A 23,858-nucleotide genomic window follows, 5' to 3' on the forward strand; every position below is an offset into this window, starting at 1 on the left:
ATTAGATCCCCGCGGTGGGCTTGATTCGGTAGTCAAATTAGCTCCCAGCAATGCGAAAAAGTGGGGATCCAACCGATAGGTTTGCCACGCATTTAGATCTCTGCGGTGGAGATGCCCTAAACGCTTATAACTCGGCGCCGCCTGGGGCTCGTGCATAAACCACGTGGTCTGCAAATTTGAAATGTTAACCCACGCCGGTGGTTTTTCGTGTAGGTTAATTAAAAGGAGTCTGTGATTTAATCTAGAATTGAAATAAATACATTTCTGAAGAAGATAAAAAAAAACCTAATTTAAAATTATTTTATACTTTATTCACGACGAAGACAGAAAAATCTGCAATAACAAAAGTGAATGGTTTCATAAAGGCAACGTTTACAAAGTAATGTTGGGAATGATTTTTATAGTATATAATATATAAGAAATGTTTTGAAAATATATGTTTTAAGGAGATTCCGCCTCTACAAAACGATCAGTTGTTCACATTCGGCAATTCATAGGTCTGCCGAACTCTCTCCTTATCCTTAAACACTCCACAGTTGTACACCAACTGAACCCCCTTCAACGGCTTCAACGCTTGCCGCGCCGAGTCTTCATCGATCGAACAGCTCCCCAGCAGCACCTTGCTCAGCTTCGGACAGCGATCCACCAAACACTTCAGCGTACGCACGCTAATCCTATCGAGCCCGTACAGCTTAATCTCCCGGAGGTTCTCCAGCGTTTGACAGAGCGCCGCCATGGTAGCGTCGTCCGTAAGTTGGCGAATGACGATTGCCAGATGGAACAGCTCCAGCTGAGGGCACAGGTAGCCTAGGGTGTGCAACGTTTCGTCGGGAATGTCGGTGCACGAGATCCACAGACGGCGCAGGTTGGACAGTTGGGTGGGCGGGTTGGTGGGTGGGATGGGTAAGGCCTGGTTGTTTTCTTCCTCCCTCACGAGCACCAGTTTAAGCTGTTTTAGAGAGGGAGCGCGAGAGACCAGCGCCGGAAGTTCGGCCCAATCCGTGATGGTGACATCTTGCAGGAAGATGGAGTTTAGTTTGGGACAACGAGCTGCGAAATTCGACAGAGAGTTTCTTGCAAGCGTCATGTTGGCCATTTTGAACTTTTTCAGGTTGGGCAAACCGAGCTCGCCAAGTTGCAGATACTGGTGCTGTTCTCGATCGAGAGTTTTGTAGATTCCTAGCGTTTCCAGCTTGGTCAGCGTGGCCAGGAACGGTGGCAGCGCGTTGATAGCAGCTTCCTTAACGGGGAGAGAGATCTTTAGACTTTTCAGGTTGGGAAGGTTGAGTACAATTTCACGAAGTGCCTGCAAATAAAAGAATTAATTTAAACTTCTAAACAAATATGAAGTTTTGGACATCTTACCGAAATGTCTTCAATGGACACGTCCACTATATTAAGCCGCTCAATCTTGGTTTGGTGTCTGGTTAGCTGTACAACTTGCGTGATCGTGATTCCGCTTTGGTCATTCTTTATAATCGTGACACGCTTCAACTTTGGCTCGTCAACAAGCATCAGATTATCTATGATGCTATCTGTTGGCCACAGTTTAAGCTCTTCCAAAGTGCCAATGTTAGCTCTTATCAGATCTATGGCCTTCTGGTTATAATCTTGCATGTGCATTAACACAGTAGACACTCGAACGTACAATTTGAGCACCTTTAACTTCTGGAACATCCTTCCGAAAAGGACAAGCATACCGACGTTGTATTCCGTTTGTTTCAGTATGACTTTTTGAACATTATCTAGTTGGAAGTTGATCGGTAGATCATTGACTCGGTAGTCGGGAATTGTATACCCATACTTGGTGTAGGTGAATTCCTTGAGGTTTGTCATCCATCTCATCATCTCCAGCATGGTGGGGTTGGTTTCGTTATCGCCTTTAAATTTAAAAATTTGCAAAGTTTGGCCAAACGATTGCCACGCCGACTTCCACCAGACGCTCTGCCCCGGATTTGCAAACGGCCTAAGAGTTACCGCCACGTTCGAAAATTGAGCCGGGCAAGCCAACGTGCTCCGGACGGTCCCGATGTCCTCCAATTTTGGCGGCGCCGGAATAGTCAACACGTAACTGTTTGACAACGATGGACAGCAGGTCACGATCTCGTTCCACTTGCGACAAACCAGCCGTACCTTCTTCAGCGTGCACAGGTCCAGCTTCAGGAAGATCTCCTCCCACATCTCGGTCGGAAGTGTCGGCAGAGGCGGCTTCACGGCCGCCACCCTGGCCGTCGCCACGCTCGCCAAATTTCCCCTCAACCCTTTAACGAGAGATTCAAATCGTCCCAGGCCGCTGTTGAGCTTGGACTCGAGCTCTTCGACTCGGGCCACCGTAGTCTTCCGGATGGCGGCCACCGCCGGATTGAACGCTGGAAAACATTGCAGGCAGAACCACAGCAGGCCGACCTTGTCGTTCCACGCGCCAAACTGGGACGGCGATAGGTTCACGCACTGGGCGTGGAAAGACAGGCCACATTGGCCGCTGCAGCGGATTGGCCAACCGGCGGCATCGATTACGGCGTTGCAGGCTGGGCAGGGATTCATCGTTGGTAACTTTGTTAAAGTTTCTCTAAAATTAAGTTATTGGAATATTTAGATGGAGTCAATGATAGTTCTGGATATAGATCTCAGAAGTACAAAAATTAAATGAAAATTAATCACGATTTATAAAATGTTCTGTACAAAACTTTGTTTTATATTGATGCGTTTTGAGAATATACCCTATTTTTTCTTAACTTATTTTTATCAGGGCTTTGACTTGATACATAGTTTAACTAACAAGTTATGGTATGTACCCAATAAAACAACAAATTACAAATTAAATTACATTACGTGTCGGATATCAAGCAAAAGATTAGCAAATCAAACAAACCTCCAAAAATTATGAAATAAGCAATCAGCTACGAATTTTACTATCTCCGAAGTCCGAAGGTCACGATTTACGGTTTATGATTCTTAGAAAAAAAAAATACGTTGACACGACTCTAACAACGGTTAACACTGTTTTGTGAGGTCTCCTACCTAGTTGGAATGGATAGATCCACCAAAAAGAGAGAGGTCTTGTATCTTTGAAACCACAATTTTTAATGACTTCCTTTCTGCGTCTTAAACTAATGAGCTCCACCGAACATTTGGCCCTGGAAATGCAAATTAGTTTTCGTGATGGAACATGAATAATACAAATTTCAACGAAACTTAAAATTTACGACCCGCTTCCAAAAATAAACAACATTAACCTTCGTTAAATTTCTTTCACCCAGCCATCTGCCCCACTCCGCATCAGCGTGCACTCGTCAAAACCGCGAACGGTGGTGGAAACGTCAAAAACGGCTACCAAAACAAACTCCCCTCCCACCCGCGGTTGTTTTGCCCGCACGAGCGTCGCGTTATTTTGCTTCCGCGTGCGCCAACTCCGCCGTGTGGGAAGAGGAACCAAAACTTGAAGAAATCACTCAACAGGGCGAGTTTTGTTTTCTCATAGTAATTTCAATAGAGTCTTAAAGGTTGTACAACAGTAAAATAACACGATAAAAACCATTTCTGATCCTTTTTTTGTATTTTAATGAAACAAAAAGTTGACAAGACAGCATTTTTCCGATGGATCAACTATGATCCCCTTGGAAAGAGCTGACAAGTAGCACCCAATTGGGTACTAAAGCCCTATGTAAATTTTTATGTACAACGGTAAAAAGCATGATCAAAAACCATTTCTGACCACTTTTTTTAATTTTAATGCATTTTTTTTTTTGACAAGACAACATTTTTTCGATGGATCAACTGTGGTCCCCTTGGAACGAGCTGTCAAGTAGGAGCTTTGCTGTAAAGAAGGACCGCGAGGTTAATTTTTAAAAATTGATTTAAAAAACCATTTTAAACTCTTTGTGGTCGTACAAAGGGTCATTGTACTCACAAAATAGTAGTTTATGCAACAAGTTGCAAAAAGAGGATTTTTTAGCACGAGTCGTACATTTATCCAACGAGGTTCACCGAGTTGGATAAATACGAAGAGTGCTGAAAAAATCTAGTTTTGCAACGAGTTCCATACAACATTTTTTGCAATTTAAAAAAAACTCCCATTGAGTAAAATTTTAAGTCAAATTTTCATGTATTTTGTCAATAAATCGTTTAAATCATTTTTTTTCAAAATTGTTACTTTTCGAAACAAGTATTGAAAAGTTTAACTTGTCAGCATCCATTTCAGTGCTGAAAAGTAGAACTTTTCAGCATTTATTTTGAAAAGTGTTGCTATTCGATTCTGTTATTTTTGGTACAGAAAAGTAGGCTATTTCGTCGTTCAAGAATGGCACGAAAAGTAAGTAGTTTCACGACGGAATTGCAAAAATAAGCTTTATAGCTGTAAACAATAATAACAGCAATCTATATAACGTCGTCGTATATAAGCTTCATTTTAGGACCCAATTCTAATCAAATATGGGAAATTCACGTATGTTTGGTAGGATAAAATCTAAGCCTTAATTCCGTCGAATTTCCCAATTCTCACTATTTAGACAATTTCTTTTGCAAAAGCTTCGATATAAATTTGCTTGATTACTTCTCATTGAGCCATTTTTCGCTTGATATGGGTTGAAAATGCTAAATATGTACCTACCCTGGGGTTGGACAGAATTAATATTTTTATTATTCGTCAACCTATTGACGGCGGTTTTGATAAATGGAGCCTAACATTTCAAAAGGGCACAAAAGTTTTGTAAACAATAGTGTATCCCTTTCACTCAAATGAGGTGTGAAAGGGATACACTCTTGTTTACAAATGTTTTGTGCCCTAATGAAATGGAAAGCACGAAATATTTGCGTCAATACATTAACGAACAGTTGAGCTGACGTTCCCACCGTGTAGGACCTTGGGTAAATAAGACAGCTATTATTTTAAAAAACAAAACCAGGTTTTGAGTCGCTCAAAACATGTCAAAAATGTACGTTCAAATTATATCCAGGTTTTTAAGCGAAAATGACGTTCGAAAGGTGAACGCCCGAAATGTTAAAATCACGCAGTGGTACCAACATTACGAAAAAAGTGTGCCATGGCATGACCAGAGAGAATGGCATGACAGCCACATTTTTTTCTAATGTTGGTGCTACTGCGCGATTTTGGCAGTTCGGACGTTCACCATTCGAACGCCATCTTCGCTTAAAAACCTCGATACCTACTAAAATTCAGTAACAACTTTTCAAAAGGGCGAAACCCTCAGATGTAAACAAACTGAGTTTTCGTAAGAATCATGTTAGGCGAACAAAACTGATTCTAAAACACCCACCAACATCTCAAAATTCCGAAAATACATAGTTTTATTCAATTATTATATCAATTATTGATTCTATTTTTCTCCGATTTCATCACTTTTCCTCCGCGTGAAGGGCAACCCCGCAACCAGATGATTGAATTGACATTCAAGTGACATTCGGGATTTTCAACCTTTTCGCAGCTTCGGAACTCGGGCGGCGACTAAAATCCGTTTTTCGGCCGAAAATGTTCTAAATTTCGCGTCCAAACGCAACGTCCGGTGTGTGCGCAAGTGTCCCGCAGCTGAAGAGTGTGAAATCGGTCCGCGGGGCGTCGGTACCGGGGTGGAAAAGTCGAGTTTAAGTTTGCCCACTTTCGTTCCGTCTCTTGGGGAAGATCAGGTAGCTCTGCTTGGAGGTAGGTTCCTGCGGTGGTCTGGCCAGCGAAGGTTCTGAAATTTTCAACGGTTACGGTTTCGGCAGGTTCCAGGGGACACATTTCGGCAGCGAAATGAGAAGTCGCAGCAATTCCGGGGTCCGGCTGGACTACTACCAGCGGATCGTGCACCGGTTGATTATGTCCCATCAGCAGCCAGTAACGGGACTCTTTCCTGCAAGTCCGCACAACCAGCATGCATGGGTGAGTAAAAATCGACGTTGTTTTGATTAAACATAAAAATAATTATCAGTTAAGGATCATTATTTTGTATTTTAAATAATCATAGAAAACCAAAATATTGCAATTTTTTTTATTTTTATCAAATAACGAATTTTATTTCGTATTTTATTCTGTTTGAATGAAGATGAAAATAAAAATAACTTTAAATTTAAAAATATTTAGAATTAATCATTCTGTTTTGATAACAATCCATAAATTTCTCACTGGGTTGGACGGCTTTAAACGGTAGCCAACCCTGTACAAAAGTAACCCGACTATGTCGACACATTGAAGGCCGAAAGTGTCGACAAAGACAAAAAATCATCAGGTGTTTAAAACATTTTAGAATACATTGAATGGCATTTTCGGTTATTCAACATTGCACTAATTTCGTCACAATGATGCGTGAAAAATAGTTTTCGATTTTTTTTTTCGATTTTAGTTTCTGTTATAATTTAAACATCTGAAACGAACTATGAAAGCTTATGTTTTTCCATGGTTTGAACTCATCATCTTGCAGCGCTGCCAAACCGGCAAAGGATTAACGGGACAAACTGTAAGATAATTTCAACTAGTTTTGTCACTTTGCACTAAACGTTGTTGTTTGGCAGCACTGCATTTTAAAAATCAAAAAAATATAAGACATTACTTAAAATTAACCCCCTCGCAGATCCGAGACAACGTGTACTGCATTCTGGCCGTGTGGGGTCTCTCGATGGCGTACAAAAAGATCGCCGACCAGGACGAGGATCGGGCCAAAGCGTACGAACTGGAGCAGTGCTGCGTGAAGCTGATGCGTGGCCTGCTGATGGCCATGATGAACCAGAAGGACAAGGTCGAGCGCTTCAAGACGACGCAGAATCCGCTCGATTCACTGCACGCCAAGTACTCGAGCAAGAACGGCCAGCCCGTGGTGGGCGATGACGAGTGGGGCCACCTGCAGATCGATGCCATCTCGTTGTACCTGCTGATCCTGGCCCAGATGACGGCTTCCGGGCTGCAGATTGTGTTTTCGCTGGACGAAGTTTCGTTCATTCAGAATTTGGTGTTTTACATCGAATCCGCGTACTGCATTCCGGATTACGGCATCTGGGAACGGGGAGACAAGTCCAACCATGGCCAGACCGAGCTGAACGCGAGCTCGATTGGAATGGCCAAGGCCGCACTGGAAGCGATGAACGAGCTGGATTTGTTCGGCGCACGCGGTGGATCGGGCAGCGTGATTCACGTACTCGCGGATGAGGCCCACAAGTGCCAGGCGGTTCTGCAGTCCATGTTGCCCCGTGAATCCAACAGCAAGGAGTTGGACGCCGGGTTGTTGTCTGTTATTGGCTTTCCGGCGTTCGCCTGCGATGATCCGCAGTTGATTGAGTCCACACAGAATGCGATCGTGAACCGCCTTCAAGGACGTTACGGATGCAAGCGGTTCCTCCGGGATGGTTACAACACACCCAAGGAGGACAAAACCCGGCTGTACTACGAACGCTGGGAGTTGCGCATGTTCGAAAACATCGAAAGCGAGTGGCCACTGTTCTTTTGCTATCTGATTCTGAACAAGGCCTTCCAAACGGACAAGGATTCCGTTTCGGAGTACTCGCAAAAGTTGGAGGAGATTCTGGTGAAAACGGAGGAGGGTATCCGGTTGGTGCCGGAACTGTACGCCGTCCCAGGTGAGGTCGTCGGAGCGGAGTATCAAAATCCGGGTTCTCAACAGCGAATGGCCGTGGGACGGTGCCCGTTCTTGTGGGGACAGTCATTGTACATCTTGGGAAAGCTGCTGCAGGAGGTAAGGAAATTACAGATCTCCTGGTCTTCAATAGATCAACCAAACAGTCGTAAGACTAACTAAAGCGAACGCATTCACCCTCCAGGGTTTCCTGGCCGTTGGCGAGCTAGATCCACTGAATCGTCGCCTCGGCGCCCAAAAGAAACCGGACGTCGTCGTCCAAGTGGTCATCCTGGCCGAGGACAACTACATCCGTGACAAGCTAGCCGAGCACGGCATTCACGTCCAAACAATCGCCGACGTAGCTCCGATCGAGGTTCAACCGGCGCGTGTCCTCAGCCATCTCTACACCTACCTCGGCCGCAACAAGAAGCTTGGCCTCAGCGGTCGCAAGTCTCGCGACGTGGGCATTCTCAGCACCAGCAAGCTGTACTCGCTCAAGGATCGCATCTTTGCCTTCACTCCTCAGGTATGTTCCGACTCTCCGTGGCCACGTGGCCAAATCTCCCTCGCCCAAATTAACCCTCTCTTGCAGGAAGAAGTGTGCACACGATTCGGTAGCTCAAATTATTTCCCCCACAATTTTTAAACACCCACGAAAAAAAAACTCTCTGTAAAACCTCGCTAATTTTGTGTGTCTGTATCTGCGTGCGCGCGAATAGTTCTCCGACGTGAACCGGTTCTACATCGCCTCGGACAACGAACTGATGATTGATCTGCTGAAGGGCGAGATCAACTTCCTGAAATCGGCCTGGCAGAACCTGCTCGGTCGGCCGCTGCTAACGCTGGTGCTGAAAACGGTCCATCTAGGTCGGTGTTGTGAACCTCGCGAGCAAGAATGTCCTTGGTTTTCTTTAGTTCCGTCCAAAATTGTAGCAAAATTCGTTTTTTTCTGTTTTCATCGTTTTACACCATCAATGTTTTTATGTAGCACAAATCTATCTTTTTTTGAAGGATAAAGTCATAAAGCAACATCGTTTTCAGAATTTCGAGAGCTCGATTTAGTCGACATAATTTCACAATCTCACATCTGTCAATTTCGTACGGGGTCGAGTTGAGTTGTGCTCAAACATCCCGTTAAAAACGTGTTGACAGTTAAGTCCACCTTGCTCAACATTGTCGGACAGATATTTATGACAATCCTAAATCTCGCATTATAAATGTAATTTTGCATATTATTCTTTTTATGACTTTATCCTTTGTTTTGTTTTGTTTAAGTTTTTATATGTTTTTGTATCATATTTTGTTTTTTTCTTCTGTTTTTAATTTGTTTATAACTTTTCCGTTCTATAGTTCTCTTCAAGCTTGGTTATTTCTGTTCCTGTATATATTACTTCTCAACCCTTTTCCGGTAGTTGTTTAGTGGAGGCTTCTGCTTCTTTCTCTCTTCGTAGTTTCTTTTCTTCTATACTTTCCTTTCTTTCGGGAAAGCATGTCTTTCTGCTTCTTTTACCTCAAATAGAATAGTTTGTCCTCGTTTCTGGTGATTGGCATCCATGGTTTCGAAGGAATAATAAGCATTAGTTTTAGAAGTCGTCTTGTACCAATACGTCGGCGTCGTTTCGAGCAAGCTGAACCGGATCATCGGCTAAACCTATGAAAAACTCGTCAAATACGCTGAAGGAAGAAAACAATCGCTACCAAGGGGTAGGACAGAGAGTAACTGAGTGACTCAATTTCTCACAATGACTCAATGTTACTCAAAGTTACTCAATTTTCCTCTAGAACGATTTTCAGTCAGGTTACGGAATATTTGAATGTGTATAGATTGACAGATGAGCGTGACAATTAGGTTGAAGAAAAATTTTCTGGTTACGGTGCTGCCCAATTTCTCAAATTTAGTGCCGATTTCGGAACAAAAGGAACCTTTCTAGGAGGTTTATCGGAAGGCCATTTACTATTAAGGCCTGGAGGATATACTTGTGTCTGTGGTGACCAAGTTGAGACCCCTTTATGGTCGTTAAGCGTAACCGTTCCCGCCAAGTGTTGACCTCTTACCAGTTCCAAGTGACCCCAGCACTGGTCCGCTGCGACTTCCGGTAGTCCGTATTAAGGCTCTTTGCTCGGCGCTTTGGCTTTGGACAGGCCTCTTTCGGCGGAACGTGTTGGACTATTGGCCAACCAAATTTCTTTGCAAAAATCTTCTTAACAGTTTTTTTCTGGAAAGGTGCAAGACGGCCAAAATTGACAGTTCCGGACCGGTATCTGTCTTTTACTGCATCAACTTGCCCAACCTCAAAGCCTGCCGAAGCATCGTACAAATCGCCTACCCACCGTAACAAGCCGCAACTACTTAACGGAACACAAACTGGCATCAAGCTGGTTTTCCTGAGTTCGTTCCTGACTGCCTTAGTCGAAATTTGCTTGCGTTACTACAAAGGGCTAACGCAATTAGTGATAAAAGCTAGATTCAATCATAAATAATTTGTTTTTATAACGAGCCAGACGGCGCTGGCCACCGGAACGCGTAATGTACTTGTCTGGTGTACCGGAACAGGAAGATTGTTTCCGTGGATCGGTGGAGTGGAGTAGAAAAGGTCACCAACTAAAATTCAAATCCAAGGTTCCGCAGAATGTTACCCGTGCGAACACAATCTCAGGCTGCGAGACCGCTGCACGAACAAAACGGTTCCATCGGTTGACTCTTCTAACCAACTCTTTATAAATACCACTGTCGCTGATTGTGTGGTTCGAACAAAATATTTTAAACTTCGGAGCCAGCGGCCAGCGGAGATTTTGGCCACGTTGACGTCCATGGCGCTGGAATCTGACACGAAATCTTAAATGTTTGACACAGGGTCCGATTTTCTGCAATAAAGTAAATCCAACTTTCATATTCCTTCTCATCAATACCAATTTCCCCGTTTCCTCCTTCGTTCCAACGATTCTCCTAATGTGGCAACCGGAACCCTCCCGAAAAAGCCTGCCTTAGCATCCATCGAAGCAAACGGATTATAAAGAGAGAAAGAACTTATATTGATGACCATCGCATCGAAGACCAGCCGACCGTTCAACACCGTCCTTTGCGCGCCTCCTCAAAATCCGTCGGTTGCTTCGCCCTACAATCCGATGGTCTGGGTTTCGCATCGTTCCTGTCATTGGCCGAGATCATCTGCGTGGTGGTGGCACCGGTGACGGCCGGCACGGCAGCAACAGCCGCAGGCAGATCGGCTTCCACTCGCCTGAATGGCCGGAATCGGCTAGTCGGTGTTTCCTTGGTGTTCTCCAGCAGAACAGCCTAATCCTTCTCCGAGTCATGGTAGAAAAATAGATTGAGCATCAGAACCAGAATTTTTCAGTCGCTTATTTGTCTCGTTTACTTATTTAGTACTTTTTCCGCCGATTATTTTTTTGCATCTGTCAACGTCGATCGTCATCGCTGTCAAATGTCAGTGTCAAAATCCGTTACGTCGTTCGTGAAGATTAGGAAATTCTGAGTAACTCGAGTGGCTCAATTTTACTCAAAATTATTCAATATTTCTCAAACTCACTCACTGTCCTACCCCTTGATCGCTACCCGTTACATGCTCCGGATGTAGCATTCATGTATCTTTAATTGGCAGTCTTTCTCTTTCTCTCTTTTTTTGGTTTCATATTTTTTCTTCCCGTACAAACAAAAAAAAATGCTGCACAAATATCCAAAACATGATCATACCCTCAAACAAAACCCAAAAATGGTGGATGGCGGCTTGCATGAAATCGAAACGAAAAAAAATTAAATTACAAAAATATCCTACAAATCATTGGTGACGGGTGCACACACGCTCGCACGCGTAGATCTTTGACCATGACGAGTACTACATGTCCCGCGATCCGGCCTTGCTGGTCAGCAATTTTATGGACATCCTAGGGTTCCTCAGCATTAGCTGGCGCCATCTGCTTGGTCGGCCCACGATCACACTGACCGCCACTCACTGGCTTATAGGTAACTATCGCGGCCCGCAACCATGGCGCCCCCCAAATATTCACACTCAACACACTCGATTTAGTGCCTGCCCTTTTTTTCTAAAAAAAAAAAACAAGTTAAAGAACGAAAAGACTTTCACGTCTCGATCACTCGACGGGATCTCATCCATCACTCATCATGATCACCCACTCATCCATCAGGTCTATCTCGTCGCGTCACAAAAGACGGCGAACCTCACTCATCTTCCATGGGCGCGTCACTACCTTTGCACTCTCGTTTTCTTCTCTCTTTCACTCACTTACTCCATGAGTTCCATTCAGTGTCGTTTCTTTTGTTTTGGTTTATTGTTTTTTTTTCCTTTACAAAATTTTCCATTATTGTCGTTTAAGTTAAGCTGCCACTGGCTTCGTTGTGTTGTACCGCTTGATGTGCTTCAATGGTCAGAGTATTTGACGTTCACTGGGGCTCTCTCATGGGTTCACCAATTAGTTCATGTCACTCACAACGCTTGATGTTTGGGAGTGTCGGTCTGGAATAGAGGAGAAAACCGTGACGTCAGAAATGAACTCAAATCACTCAAAGTTCATTTTGTGAGTGACTTTAACATTTTGGCCTAGTTTGACAGCTACCTCGTTCCCAGGTTTTCTGTGGGAGAGAAAAGGAGGCGAATACTTTATGAAAATCATACCTGTCAAAATTCCTAGCCTCAAAATTTTGTCGCGAGTTGCTTTTCTCCTCTATTGGCTTCAATTGAAATTTGCTTCAAATGAGACCACGATACATGCTTACATTTTGCCAACATATTGTTGTCGACATAATTGCAAAATTTTCTACGGGGTTGTTGTTGTTTTTCGCTACCAACCCCATAGAAAATGTCAGCCGAGTTAGTTTCGTTTGTCGGTTCTCTTCTAAAATGCTTTCACAGCACCAAACACATACACTGCACTAAATTTTGCACCGTAAACGTAAGGCTTTCATCTAATGATTCGCGATTGTTACTTTCTTGACAAAAACAAATAAGTAATAAAAGCGCGTTGGCGACTGAAATGGTTCGAGCATTGCGAAAAAGAAACGTCAACGTCAACATGTTTTCTTCTCCTCCAAAACAGTTATGCGCTAACGTGTGTGTGTTCAGAACTTTCGTTTATCGAAACGGTCGACAAGCGGTTGGTTAAAGATGGTTGGTGTGTGTGAGTGCTAACGCAGGTTTCTGGTGGTCAAAGTATACTAACGATTGAGTTTTCAATAATTAACCAACGAATTGGAACGATTGGGAACGACATTCGGCCGCACTAAACTATTCTAATGTAAAAATTCCAAATTCACACAAAAAGAACGCTTTGCAATTGATTTTTATGTAGATTTTGTTTAGTAGAAATAGCTTTAATGATTTGTTGAAATTCCCGTTTTGTGTTGTTTTGTAAAGTTGTTAGTTTTTAACTTTTTTTGTTATTTTCATCATTTGTCTTCTGTTTTACCTGATAGTTTAGTATCTTTTTAGTAAAATTGTATAGAACCTCCCCCTTAAAATTTTATTGGAAAATTATACTAACGTATTGTTCATCGTACAGACAACAACAAAGTGCCGCTGGCGATGATCCAAACGATGAAAAAGCTCAAGTCGGGCTACATCAACGGTACCCGGGTGATCCTGGGCAACTTGGGTGACTTTATCAACACGTCGGCCATCACGGATTTGAGTTTCCTGGGTAGCCAGGAGGATGGATATCCGGATAGTAAGTGTATTCACATTTTATAGTTAGACAAAGTTGAATTGAAAATGATTCGTGTTCTCGTAGAATTGAATCCCCAGGTGCAGTCCTATCTGGAGGAACATTTGCTGCGATCATTCACTCATCGAGCTTCCGTTAGCTCCGTTAGATCATCCGGGCTGCGACCGAAGAACCTGCGCCGCCGGATGTCCGTCAAGGGTGCCATCAAGAAGACCCGTTCGATCAATGTCGACTGTAAGGCGATTCAATTTTCTTAGAAGGATCAATTTTAAGATGTTTTTACCTACAGCGGAAACCCTCGGCATGGAGGGCAATGTCACCGAGCGGCGTCTGTCCCACTCGGTCACTCCGACCTGGCTCGAGCCGAACCAGGAGGGCACGGTCACGTTGGCCATCTCGCGGGACCCCTCGCCGAACAACCAGCCGCAGCAGGCGGGTGGACCGACGGTAGCCGGTACAGGTCGCTACGAGCAGCGCATGTCCATCGACGACGGCAAGAAGCTGCACATCCAGACGTCGGCCACGACAGCTAGTAAGATGTTATGATTTTTCGAAATGAAAGTTAGTTTTATCAGCGTTTTAAAATTCAGCGCCGAAGATCCAGATTCAACCGCTGCCCCGGCATCGTCCCGCTACGGAGACCAACTTCGAAAACACCGAGGTGGAGGAGCTGATCGCGATGCTGCGCGAGACGGAAAATCTGGAAGAGCAGGGCGACATCCTGCAGCACCTGGTGGACACGCAGGGGCTGGACTTTAACACCGGTAAGGCGATTTGGGACGGGTTAAGTGCGAAATTCGAACGGCAATATCGTTAGATTGGTCGGTAAAACCACCTTTTGAAGATGGGGCGTTTTCTACGGGGTTGTTGACGTGAATGCGGCTGTCAAATGCACGACCCCATAGAAAATTCGATCAATCGATAGGTCGATGAAACTGTCAAAATCGATATTGCCGTCGAATTTGCAATCCTGCAACTGTTTGTGTTTTGTCTGTTTGATAGTAGAAAGTCTGCAACCATTTGGCTTGAACAATATTTTGGCCCATCGGTATTCCTTCTGTGTTTGTGTTGTCCTTTGTTTGTTTTATATTCAAAATTCCAAATTCACCCGCTGAAAAAAATCAAACAAACCAAGACATCTCAAAATTGTTACAAGACACATGCAGATGTTCCGTCGATGAAACTGTCAAAATCGATATTGCCGTTGCAATCCTGCAACTGTTTGTGTTTTGTCTGTTTGATAGTAGAAAGTCTGCAACCATTTGGCTTGAACAATATTTTGGCCCATCGGTATTCCTTCTGTGTTTGTGTTGTCCTTTGTTTGTTTTATATTCAAAATTCCAAATTCACCCGCTGAAAAAAATCAAACAAACCAAGACATCTCAAAATTGTTACAAGACACATGCAGATGTTCCGTTTGTTGGTTGGAGTTCCCTTCTCTATTCTTCCACAATCTAACGATTTTCATTTTGTTTCATTTGCTTGATTTTACCGTTAAAATCACACCAACACACACAAATACCCTCACACACTCACACTTAAAACATTTGTGAATGTCACACATACAACACCACACCAAAACCACAAAACATGCTTTTTGCGTGTGATTTGTTACGCTGCGTGAATGCTGCTTGCTCGTGGCCGTGGGAATGCCGTCGTTTGCCCGGAATCGATCCGTCTCGTGCACCAGAACTCGGTGGCCCTAATGATGATTCCCAATCCCAAGGCATGCTGGAGGAGGGCCGCGTCGTGACGGTTCGTGGTCTGCTCAAGGGTCTGTACGAGAAGGCCTGCCAGCAGAAGATGTGGGGCCTGGTGCGTCACACGGCCGGAATGCTCGGCAAGCGCGTCGAAGATCTGGCCAAGGCCGTCACCGATTTGCTCGTGCGGCAGAAGCAGGTTCGTTGGACGGTTTTTGTTTCCTTTTGACGAGTTGTGGTATTGAAATGGGGGGATTTTCTTAGGTCACCGTCGGAATGCCGCCCAACAGCGAGTACACCATAACGGCTCCGCTTCCGGAAGCGGAACTCCGTACCCTGATCCACGAAGCGTACGGAGACGACGAGAGTACGGCCATGTTGACCCAGGAGCTGCTCGTCTATCTGGCCATGTTTATCCGGACGGAGCCCCAACTGTTCCACGAAATGCTTCGCCTCCGGGTCGGTCTCATCATCCAGGTGATGGCCAAGGAGCTGTCCCGGACGTTGAACTGCGACGGCGAGCAGGCGTCGGAACACTTGCTGAATCTGAGCCCGTTCGAGATGAAGAATCTGCTGCATCACATCCTCAGCGGCAAGGAGTTTGCCATCAACAGTGTCGCGCGCGGTAACATTTCGATCGTGAGCTGCAAATCGAGCCGCGTCAGCAAGAAGAGCCAGATCGGGCTCGGCAAGCCGGAACCGGACGAGGCAGAAAGTTCGATGATCGACGACCGCCAGGGGCAGTGGCTGCGCCGGCGGCGGTTGGACGGAGCGCTGAACCGGGTGCCGAGGGACTTTTACCCGCGCGTTTGGACCGTGCTGGAACGCTGCCAGGGGCTGGCCATCGAAGGGCGCGTCCTGCCGCAGAGTTTGACCCAGGAGATGACGCCGAACGAGCTGAAGTTTGCGCTGGAGGTGAGTGAAAAACGCCGTTTATGTCGACTAATTTGGCCGACATGCACCGACATTGTCGGGGGATTGTGGGAGGGAAACTTTTTACTGGGGTTGTTTTGGTTTAGGCTGTCAGAGTTGCACGCTAAATTGGGTTTAAAGACAAGAATTTGTTTTTTTGCAAAATTGCTGACATGGTTTTCACTGGTTTTTCATAATTTATTGCGTTTGTTCATTTGTTTTGTTTTAATTTAATCTAGCAAAAAAGATGTTAAGTCCCTCTTTGAATTCCGCTTTACAGCTTTAACTAAATAAAAAATTAAACACAATTCAATTAAAAAAAAAACAAGTAGATAAAGAAAACTCACTCCAAATTGGGATAACTACAACTGGTTCATTTCCGCCAGTCTTGATATTTTTGGAAGTTGCCTCACTGCAGAAAATTGCTACCGTAAGCATGACTGCGAAAACAGTAAAAGTTGTTAATCTCACCATTGTGGAAGTGATTATGTGGGCAATTTAGCTCAACAATCCCCAGCAGAGCTGGAGCTGAAAAAATTAGCGAAACAAATTTGATTCATCACACATTTTGTGTGAGGCCTCATGGAAAAGAACAATTTTTGGTCACTTTTTTTCAAACAGGACAAAAAATAAATCAACAAATTAAAAAAAAAAACATGAATTATATTGTATTTTAAATCTGAAATTTAACAAATAAAACTTGAGGTAAAAAATAATAATCAAAAAAATATATTTACATTTTTAAAATGTTTGAAACTTTTAAAATGTGTATCTTAGCATAAAATGTTGTGTATTTTTTGAAGACTTGTTTTTTAAACTGAAAAATCCAAAAAAATCCTAATGATTCAAATTCGAAAAATCGTAAAAAAAATATTATTTTACTCTGTTATAGAAAAGTAATCGAAAAATTTAAAAAATAGCAGTTTTAAAATTTTTCCCGGTTTGAAACATTTCAAAACTAAAAAAAAAATAGAAAAAAATTAGATAAAAACAATGTTTCAAAAGTTGAAAAAAATAAGATGCTCGGAATTGAGAAAAGTTTAAAATCATAAAAAAAATATTTTCCCACTTGTTAAAAACTGTCTTGTCCTACAAATTAATAAATGCATTACCTCAATATTTTATCACCGCAATTTTGGCCGTCATCTTGGTACTTTCAAAATGAAAATGTTATGTATTTCAAAATGTGAAAAAAATCAGTGGTTCGTACTGGGCTTATTAGGGCTGAGTTTTTAGTTTTTTTTATTATATAATTTTAAGATTTTTCAGGATGGCTAAGTTTTATTAGATTTTAAAAAATAGAAAATTCTAGGTAAATATAAATTCTAAATAATCAAAAATGTTTAAATTCCACAAAATTATATAACCTTTTTTTTCTCAAAATTATTTATTTAAATATTTTGATACATCAAATTAATTAAATTCGTAAAGTTTTATGATTTTGTCAAATTCATTAAATTTTCATCTATTGTAAAATGTTAAAACACGCAGAAAAATGTTTTGTAGAATCAGCCTGTACGAGGTTTGAATGAACACATTTTTTGTTAAATATAATCAACAAAAAATTGCGTTGAAACAAACCTTGATTTTCTCAATTCCACAAAAGTATTTTGCTGTTTTGAAAAAGCTGCTTAGACGTTTAGCGTTGATTCAACAAAAATCATGATTTTCAATTCAAAAAAACGTTTTGTTGATTCAAAAAGGTATGCCTTATTTTTCTGCGTGAACGTTTATTCGTGAAATTCGGTTTCAGAAATTTCGTGTAATTCTAAAGTTTGATAAAATTCATCAAATCTGAAAAATTATAAATTTGCCACATAAAAAAAATGAAATGCTGCAATTCGATTTTTTTTTTAATATGAAAATTTGTCTATTACTGATTTAAAGATTCTGTCAAAGTACACTCTAAAAAAGCTTTACCTATTTCTTAGTGAACGTACTCCGTAACAGTTTGCTTTGAGCGCGTGTGCTTGTGGTTCAAAATTATGCATTCACTAGTGACACCTGAAAATTAAAAAAAATAATCTAAAGCTCTGCAAAAAATTGGAATTCTAGAAAACAAAAAAAAATTTAAGTTTAATCCAAATGAAAAAAACTAAGACATTAAGAAATCGTAAATAAATAAAAAAAAAATATTTTAAAACTTTAACAAATAAAAAAAATTATTCTAAAAATCTAAAAAATAATTCAAAAAAATAATTCAAATAAATCAAAGTATAACAAATTGAAAATCTAAAAAAAATCTTTTTTAATGTTTTATTAAATTTACAAATTAAAAAAAAATACGGAAAATTCATTTTTTTAATTCTCAAATTCATTTCAAAAAGAACTTCAAAGTTAAATATTCAATAAATGTTTATCATTTAATTTCAAAAATTGTAAAAGGTTAAAAAAAATTTAAAAATATTTTTTTTACCAGAATCTGAAAAGTCTGCTAATTGGGTCCTAAAATGAAGCTTAGATTGCTGATATTATTGTTTACAGCGATAAAGCTTATTTTTCTGAGTACAATGACCCTTTGTACGACCACAAAGAGTTTAAAATGGATTTTTAAATCAATTTTGAAAAATTAACCTCGCGGTCCTTCTTGACAGAAAAGTTCCTACTTGACAGCTCGTTCCAAGGGGACCATAGTTGATCCATCGAAAAAATGTTGTCTTGTCATTATTATTTTATGCATTAAAATGAAAAAAAAAGTGTTCAGAAATGGGTTTTAATCGTGTTTTTTACCGTTGTACATAAAAATTTACATAGGGCTTTAGTACCCAATTTCAAAAATTTAAAAAGATATGAAAGAGTTTGAATTAATTGTTAAGTTTGAAAAATTCGGTTTCAAATCTATTGTAAAGTTTAAAAAATTGTTAAATTCGTAAAATTGATAAAAAATCTTCTGCAAATTTAATATTTTATAATTTGAAAGTGGTAAAACAAGATAATTATAACATTCTGTTAAAGTACACTCTAACAAAGTTTAATCTAATTTCTAGTAGGGGAAATAAACCCTTTCTAATCAAACACCTATCTTCGTCATATGGAGAGTTAGATGCTCGATTAAAGCTCCAAAAATACTATTTAGGCTATAAACTTACCAGCAACAGCACTGCCTCGAGTAAGCACGCAAATTTATGCCATTTACTGGCCAAAAAGATCAAATTTATAGCATTTTGATCATAATTTCTATTTTGCGAGACCATTTCTCATCATTTTGGTGGCACACACATCCACACGCAAGATCAGAGGTTAACTGCTTAACGAAAGTCGCCATCAATATCTTTTCACTTGCGCTAACGATTTCAAAGCGCTTAAGATATAAAATTGCTTCCCACTACCGGGAACATGTTCTTTTGCACATTAGTTATTCACTCACTTGAAAAATAATCCCGAAACATGTGAATAATTAGCAAGCGCCATCAAAAAAACAAACGCGCCAAGTCTTTTGACGTTTCAATTTTGACTACCCATTCCAATCGAAGGCTGAAGAAAACCGAGCGAGAGGCGAAGGCAAATAAAGAACAAAGGGTGGCCACCAACACCACCAACATGCTGGTGCTGCGCCTGTTGGAGTGAGTCAGTGATGCCAGGGAATTTTCTCTATAAATGCTACTTTTCGTGAGTGTTTGCTTAAAATTTCATCAATTTTGGCAGCACTAAGCAGACCCAAAAGAGAAGAAGAAAAAAAAAGAACTAAGCTGAAAATAGAAAAATGGGCGTGGCCCAATGTACTCGACTGATTAGAATGCATTTGGGAATTATTTTTTTTAAATGCTTGTAAAAGGAATAGCATAACTTTTAACAAAAGTAAAAATAAACAGAAATGTTCCCAAAAAGTTGCTCTACTCGTTGGTGTACTTGGTTTTAGTGAATTTCAAGGAACAATCCAGACTATCCAGCATCATACAAACACGACCACTTATTAGGCTTAAAATGGGTATATTTCCCCTACAATTCTTAAAAGGGGTTGTCGCTGCTCTGATCGTTTCCAAATTACTTTCCTCAGGTCGAGACCGCCCTCAACACCATCCCCCAGCCCGAGTACCGCCAGCTGGTCGTCGAGGCCCTGATGGTTCTCACCCTCGTAACGGAGCACAACATTATCGCATCGCTCGGTGACATCATCTACGTCGAGCATCTCGTCCACAAGGCGAACCAGCTCTTCCTCGAAGATCAGCGCAAAGTCAAGGGCGACGCGATGCTGTGCTGCGCCAAGAACAAGGACATCCGCGAGACGACGACCGCCGGGCTGTTGCTGTGCGGTGGAGCGGCCTACATCTGCCAGCATCTGTACGATTCGGCACCGAGCGGCAGCTACGGCACCATGACGTACATCGCCAGGGCGGTGGCATCGGTGCTCGAGGGACTGCCCAAAACCGGCGACATGGATTGCACCATTTGTTAGGAGAGCGCCATCTAATTTAGGGAAAGTTGCATGCGTTTCCTAGAAATTGGTGGTGCAACCATAAAAATTACACTAATTGTTAGGTAAATGTGCTTACCCAAAAAAAAAAAATAAAAAAACACCACAAAATGAATAATATCTAACCCAAAAAACAAAACAAAAAAAATCTTGCAAGTAGCTAAAAGTGATTTGTTTTAATTTTACAATAGATAGATATTACTCAAAACATAATCCAAGTAGCCTTTGAGAAACCCTGATCGTGATTTAGTCGTCCACACAACACAAACACACTAACATGACAAACCCGTAATCGTTTTTTTTTTTTTTTTTTTTTTTTCTGTAAACTTATTTTTATTAGGTCCTTTTAGAAATTAACATCTCAGGTTGGGACCGAGGGTCAACATTACATGATTGATTCCTAAATTCTAACTGTCAAAACTAATGAACTCCAAGAGGGTCGAATTCTCGGCATAGTGTTTACCGATTGCTCGCAAGAAAGGTACCAGAGGTTCCACCATCGCTCTTGTCGGTTCGCTCATCGTCGACAGAACCAGCTCGACGATGCTGGAAAACGGAATCCTTATTCGAGCAGTCTTGCAAGCGTCCTTCTGAGGAAGAGGGACTTTCAGTTTTGCCATCTCCTGATGATTCTTTTTTGAGCCTGCCGGAGGGAATGCTCGGATGAAATCTTCCTTGTCCGCTGGGAGTGTAGTATCCTTCGAAACTTTTCTAGTTTTACCGAGTTGTTTCCGAGGTTTTTCCTTGTTCTTGCGAGCTCCCTCTCCAGAGCGGAAAGTCAGCTCTTCGCCGAATGACTCATGTTCCGGTTCCTCGTCCGAAAGAACAGCGAATGGATTCTCGTTCGTGGTTGTAGCTGCAGCTGATTTGACGATCTCCGCGAAAGATCGCTTTGAGCGCCTCTTCAGTTCCAGCTCCAACTTGTCCGAACGTTCCCTGTACTTGGGACAGGAACGAGTTTCGTGCGGAGCCCCTCCACAGAGCAGGCACTTGTTTTCCACTGCTTGACATTGCTCGTCCTGGTGCTTCTCGCCACACTTGCCGCAGACCTTTTTGTTGTAGCAAAAAGACTTCGTGTGTCCCAATTTTCGGCAATTCGTGCAGCTCATGACCTTGGGGTGAAACATTCGTACGGGGAGTCGGAGTACCTTGTCAATTAGCAGGAAATCCGGAAGCGCTGTTCCGGCAAACGTAACACGGTACGAACTTGAAGGAATAAACCGTTTGTTTGCGCCCTCGCCCTCCGAAGTTGCCATCCGTCTGACTTCGATGATCTGGACTGTCGGCAGGTTTCTTCGCTTGAACTGGCCAACTCCATTCAGAATCTGTTTCGCTGTCAGTCCTTCCTCGCTCACCACTCCGTCGATTTCCACCGAACGTGCTTGTTCTTTTTTTATAAACAATTTTTTTTTTCATTAGAATTTATAAACACTACGTTAGACTTTCTTGTCACTATTTTACTATTCGTTTTGATTAGTATTATTTAGATCGAAAAACTACCATTCTCTCTTTTTGGTCTAGTGTTGTTTTGGATTAATAGTTTAGAGGACTATGAATAAGTTTAATCTGGCAATTTACTCACACAAGCAAGAAAAAAAATCTTAAATAACTGTACGTGAAACGATGGATTAATACTGACAAAACAAAACGAAAAAACGAATAGCAAAGGCTGCGGCGAGGAGAGAAGAGAAAAGATTGTTGTTGACACTATTGGCAAAATGATGCTCTTATTATTATTATTTAAAATTGATATCAAGAAGTAACATTATATACAAGCAATTAAAATAACTGTTTCTGAAGAAATAAGAAATCAATAAACGAACGAATAGCGTGGCAAAAACAATTCTAAACTGACTTTTAACCTTTTTATTGAGAGAAAAAATCCCTTCAAGGGTCATTCCAGGGTAAGTCGTTCTCTAAATATCATTTAAACATCAAAAAATAAATTTATTTTAATTTTTTTTTCAAAATTTGGTTTTGATGCTCAACTAAAAAATTGTATAAATCTTTGTCAGAGTGTCAGAAGACGCGCGCTTCTACCCATTTTCGCGCAAACGATGTTCAACGTGCAGCCACCGCAACGCTGTCAATCTGACAGCAACGAGAGAACACGCAGAAAAATAAGAATCAACAAAACGTTGTGTTGATTTGAAAATCAAGATTTTTGTTGAATCAACGCTAAACGTCAAAGCAACTTTTTCAAATCAAGGTTTGTTTCAACGCAAAATCTGCGTTGATTATATTCAACAAAAATTTTGTTGAATCAAACCTCGTACAGGCTGATTCTACAAAATATTTTTCTGCGTGAAGGAAAAAGAGAAAACGTGCGGACGTTTAACGACTTTTACTTCAATGAAAAGTTTAGTTAAGTGTTGTAAAAGTTCAGTGTTTGTTCTTCCCTGGGATGACGAAAGTGATAGAGCAATTCTTTCATATTTCGGTCATTCGATTTTTTTTTTAAATTTTTTAATCTGTCTGAACCTTTTTTGGTGCCTTCGGTATGCCCAAAGAAGCCATTTTGCATAATTAGTTTGTCCATATAATTTTCCATACAAAGTTTGCAGATGTTCATACATGATGTGAAAATTAAAAAATCTGGTGTCTTCGGCAAAGTTGTAGCTATGGATAAGGACTACACTGAAAAAAATATACACGGTAAAAAAATGAGATTTTTAATTTAACTTTTTGTCACTAAAACTTGCAAAAAAAATATTTTTTAAATTTTTTATATGTTTTAGGGGCAGGGGACATCAAATGCCAACTTTTCAGAAATTTCCAGAACGGCCAAAATTTTTGACCGAGATATAATCATAATGAATCAATAAATACTGATTAAAAAAAAAAACGAAATATTGGTCGCAAAAATTAAAATCAAATTTGCAATCAAAAAGTACTTTAGTGAGATTTTGATGAAGTGCACCGTTTTTAAGTTAAAGCCATTTAGGTAACTTTTTTGAAAATAGTCGCAGTTCCTCATTTTTTTTTAATTAGTGCACATGTCGCTCTTGAAAAAATATTTTTGAAAAGCTGAGAAAATTCTCTATATTTTGCTTTTTTGAACATTGTTGATACGACCCTTAGTTGCTGAGATATTGCCATGAGAAGTTTTAAAAACAGGAAAATTAATGTTTTTCACCAAAAATACCCATCATTTTTTAACGTCGATATCTCAGCAACTTCCGATTTACAATGTTAAAATATGAAACATTCGTGAAATTTTCCGATCTTTTCGAAAACAATGTTTTCAAAAATTTTAAACCAAGACTAGCATTTCAAAAGGGTGTAATATTGAATGTTTAACTCTTATTTTCAAAAAAGTTACCTAAAAACTGCTTTAACTTGAAAACGGTGTACTTTATCAAAATTTTACTAAAATACTTTTTGATTGCAAATTGGATTTTACATCGAAAAATGAAGTTGAAAAATTCGTGTGACCAATATTTCGAATTTTTGAAAAAAATCAGTATTGATTCAAAAATTCATAAATCGGTCAAAGATTTTTTGCACAACCTGAAAATTTCTGAAAATTGACAAAAAAAAACATTCCTGAAACATGTAAAAAAAAAC

At 41.0% G+C, this 23,858-nt stretch overlaps 2 protein-coding genes and 1 long non-coding RNA gene across 7 annotated transcripts; 1 reads left to right on the plus strand and 2 right to left on the minus strand.

The window, feature by feature from the left end:
* Window positions 1-268: 268 nt before the first annotated feature.
* On the minus strand, window positions 269-3,226 carry LOC120432299 (uncharacterized). Of its 2 annotated transcripts, none has more exons than XM_052707547.1 (3): window positions 3,022-3,226; window positions 1,366-2,569; window positions 269-1,306 (listed from the first exon to the last, which is right to left on the minus strand). In XM_052707547.1, exons 2-3 carry the CDS (start codon window positions 2,542-2,544, stop codon window positions 470-472), a joined length of 2,016 nt encoding a protein of 671 aa, XP_052563507.1. In that variant the 5' UTR covers window positions 2,545-2,569; window positions 3,022-3,226; the 3' UTR covers window positions 269-469. The 2 variants fall into 2 exon arrangements, with proteins under 2 accessions (XP_052563507.1, XP_039453420.1); XM_039597486.2 differs by having other exon boundaries at window positions 2,873-3,225.
* Window positions 3,227-5,404: 2,178 nt separating this feature from the next.
* On the plus strand, window positions 5,405-22,130 carry LOC120432221 (probable phosphorylase b kinase regulatory subunit alpha). 4 transcript variants are annotated; one of them, XM_039597397.2, is made up of 12 exons: window positions 5,405-5,659; window positions 5,725-5,881; window positions 6,570-7,685; window positions 7,771-8,094; window positions 11,403-11,550; window positions 13,104-13,268; window positions 13,332-13,499; window positions 13,555-13,797; window positions 13,856-14,029; window positions 14,992-15,164; window positions 15,230-15,880; window positions 19,875-22,130. In XM_039597397.2, exons 2-12 carry the CDS (start codon window positions 5,753-5,755, stop codon window positions 20,271-20,273), a joined length of 3,690 nt encoding a protein of 1,229 aa, XP_039453331.1. In that variant the 5' UTR covers window positions 5,405-5,659; window positions 5,725-5,752; the 3' UTR covers window positions 20,274-22,130. The 4 variants fall into 4 exon arrangements, with proteins under 4 accessions (XP_039453331.1, XP_039453328.1, XP_039453330.1 ...); XM_039597394.2 differs by lacking the exon at window positions 11,403-11,550 and adding an exon at window positions 8,288-8,435 and having other exon boundaries at window positions 5,406-5,659; window positions 14,956-15,164; XM_039597396.2 differs by lacking the exon at window positions 11,403-11,550 and adding an exon at window positions 8,288-8,435 and having other exon boundaries at window positions 5,406-5,659.
* On the minus strand, window positions 16,007-16,577 carry LOC120432222 (uncharacterized). Its single transcript, XR_005608038.2, has 2 exons — window positions 16,225-16,577; window positions 16,007-16,163 (listed from the first exon to the last, which is right to left on the minus strand). It is a non-coding gene; the product is annotated as an uncharacterized LOC120432222 (long non-coding RNA).
* Window positions 22,131-23,858: the final 1,728 nt, after the last annotated feature.

Source organism: Culex pipiens, chromosome 1, assembly GCF_016801865.2.
Source record: "Culex pipiens pallens isolate TS chromosome 1, TS_CPP_V2, whole genome shotgun sequence".
Lineage (NCBI taxonomy): Eukaryota > Metazoa > Arthropoda > Insecta > Diptera > Culicidae > Culex > Culex pipiens.

What these genes read in the sequence shown, in the direction of transcription:
- LOC120432299 (XM_052707547.1), bottom strand. Translation starts at nt 2,544, where the DNA reads ATGAATCCCTGCCCAGCCTGCAACGCCGTAATCGATGCCGCCGGTTGG. An exon ending in TGTCCATTGAAGACATTTCG is followed by an intron (nt 1,307 to 1,365) that starts GTAAGATGTCCA and finishes TTTTATTTGCAG; the next exon opens with GCACTTCGTGAAATTGTACT.
- LOC120432221 (XM_039597394.2), top strand. Translation starts at nt 5,753, where the DNA reads ATGAGAAGTCGCAGCAATTCCGGGGTCCGGCTGGACTACTACCAGCGG. An exon ending in GACGTCGGCCACGACAGCTA is followed by an intron (nt 13,798 to 13,855) that starts GTAAGATGTTAT and finishes TTTAAAATTCAG; the next exon opens with CGCCGAAGATCCAGATTCAA. An exon ending in AGCTGAAGTTTGCGCTGGAG is followed by an intron (nt 15,881 to 19,874) that starts GTGAGTGAAAAA and finishes TACTTTCCTCAG; the next exon opens with GTCGAGACCGCCCTCAACAC.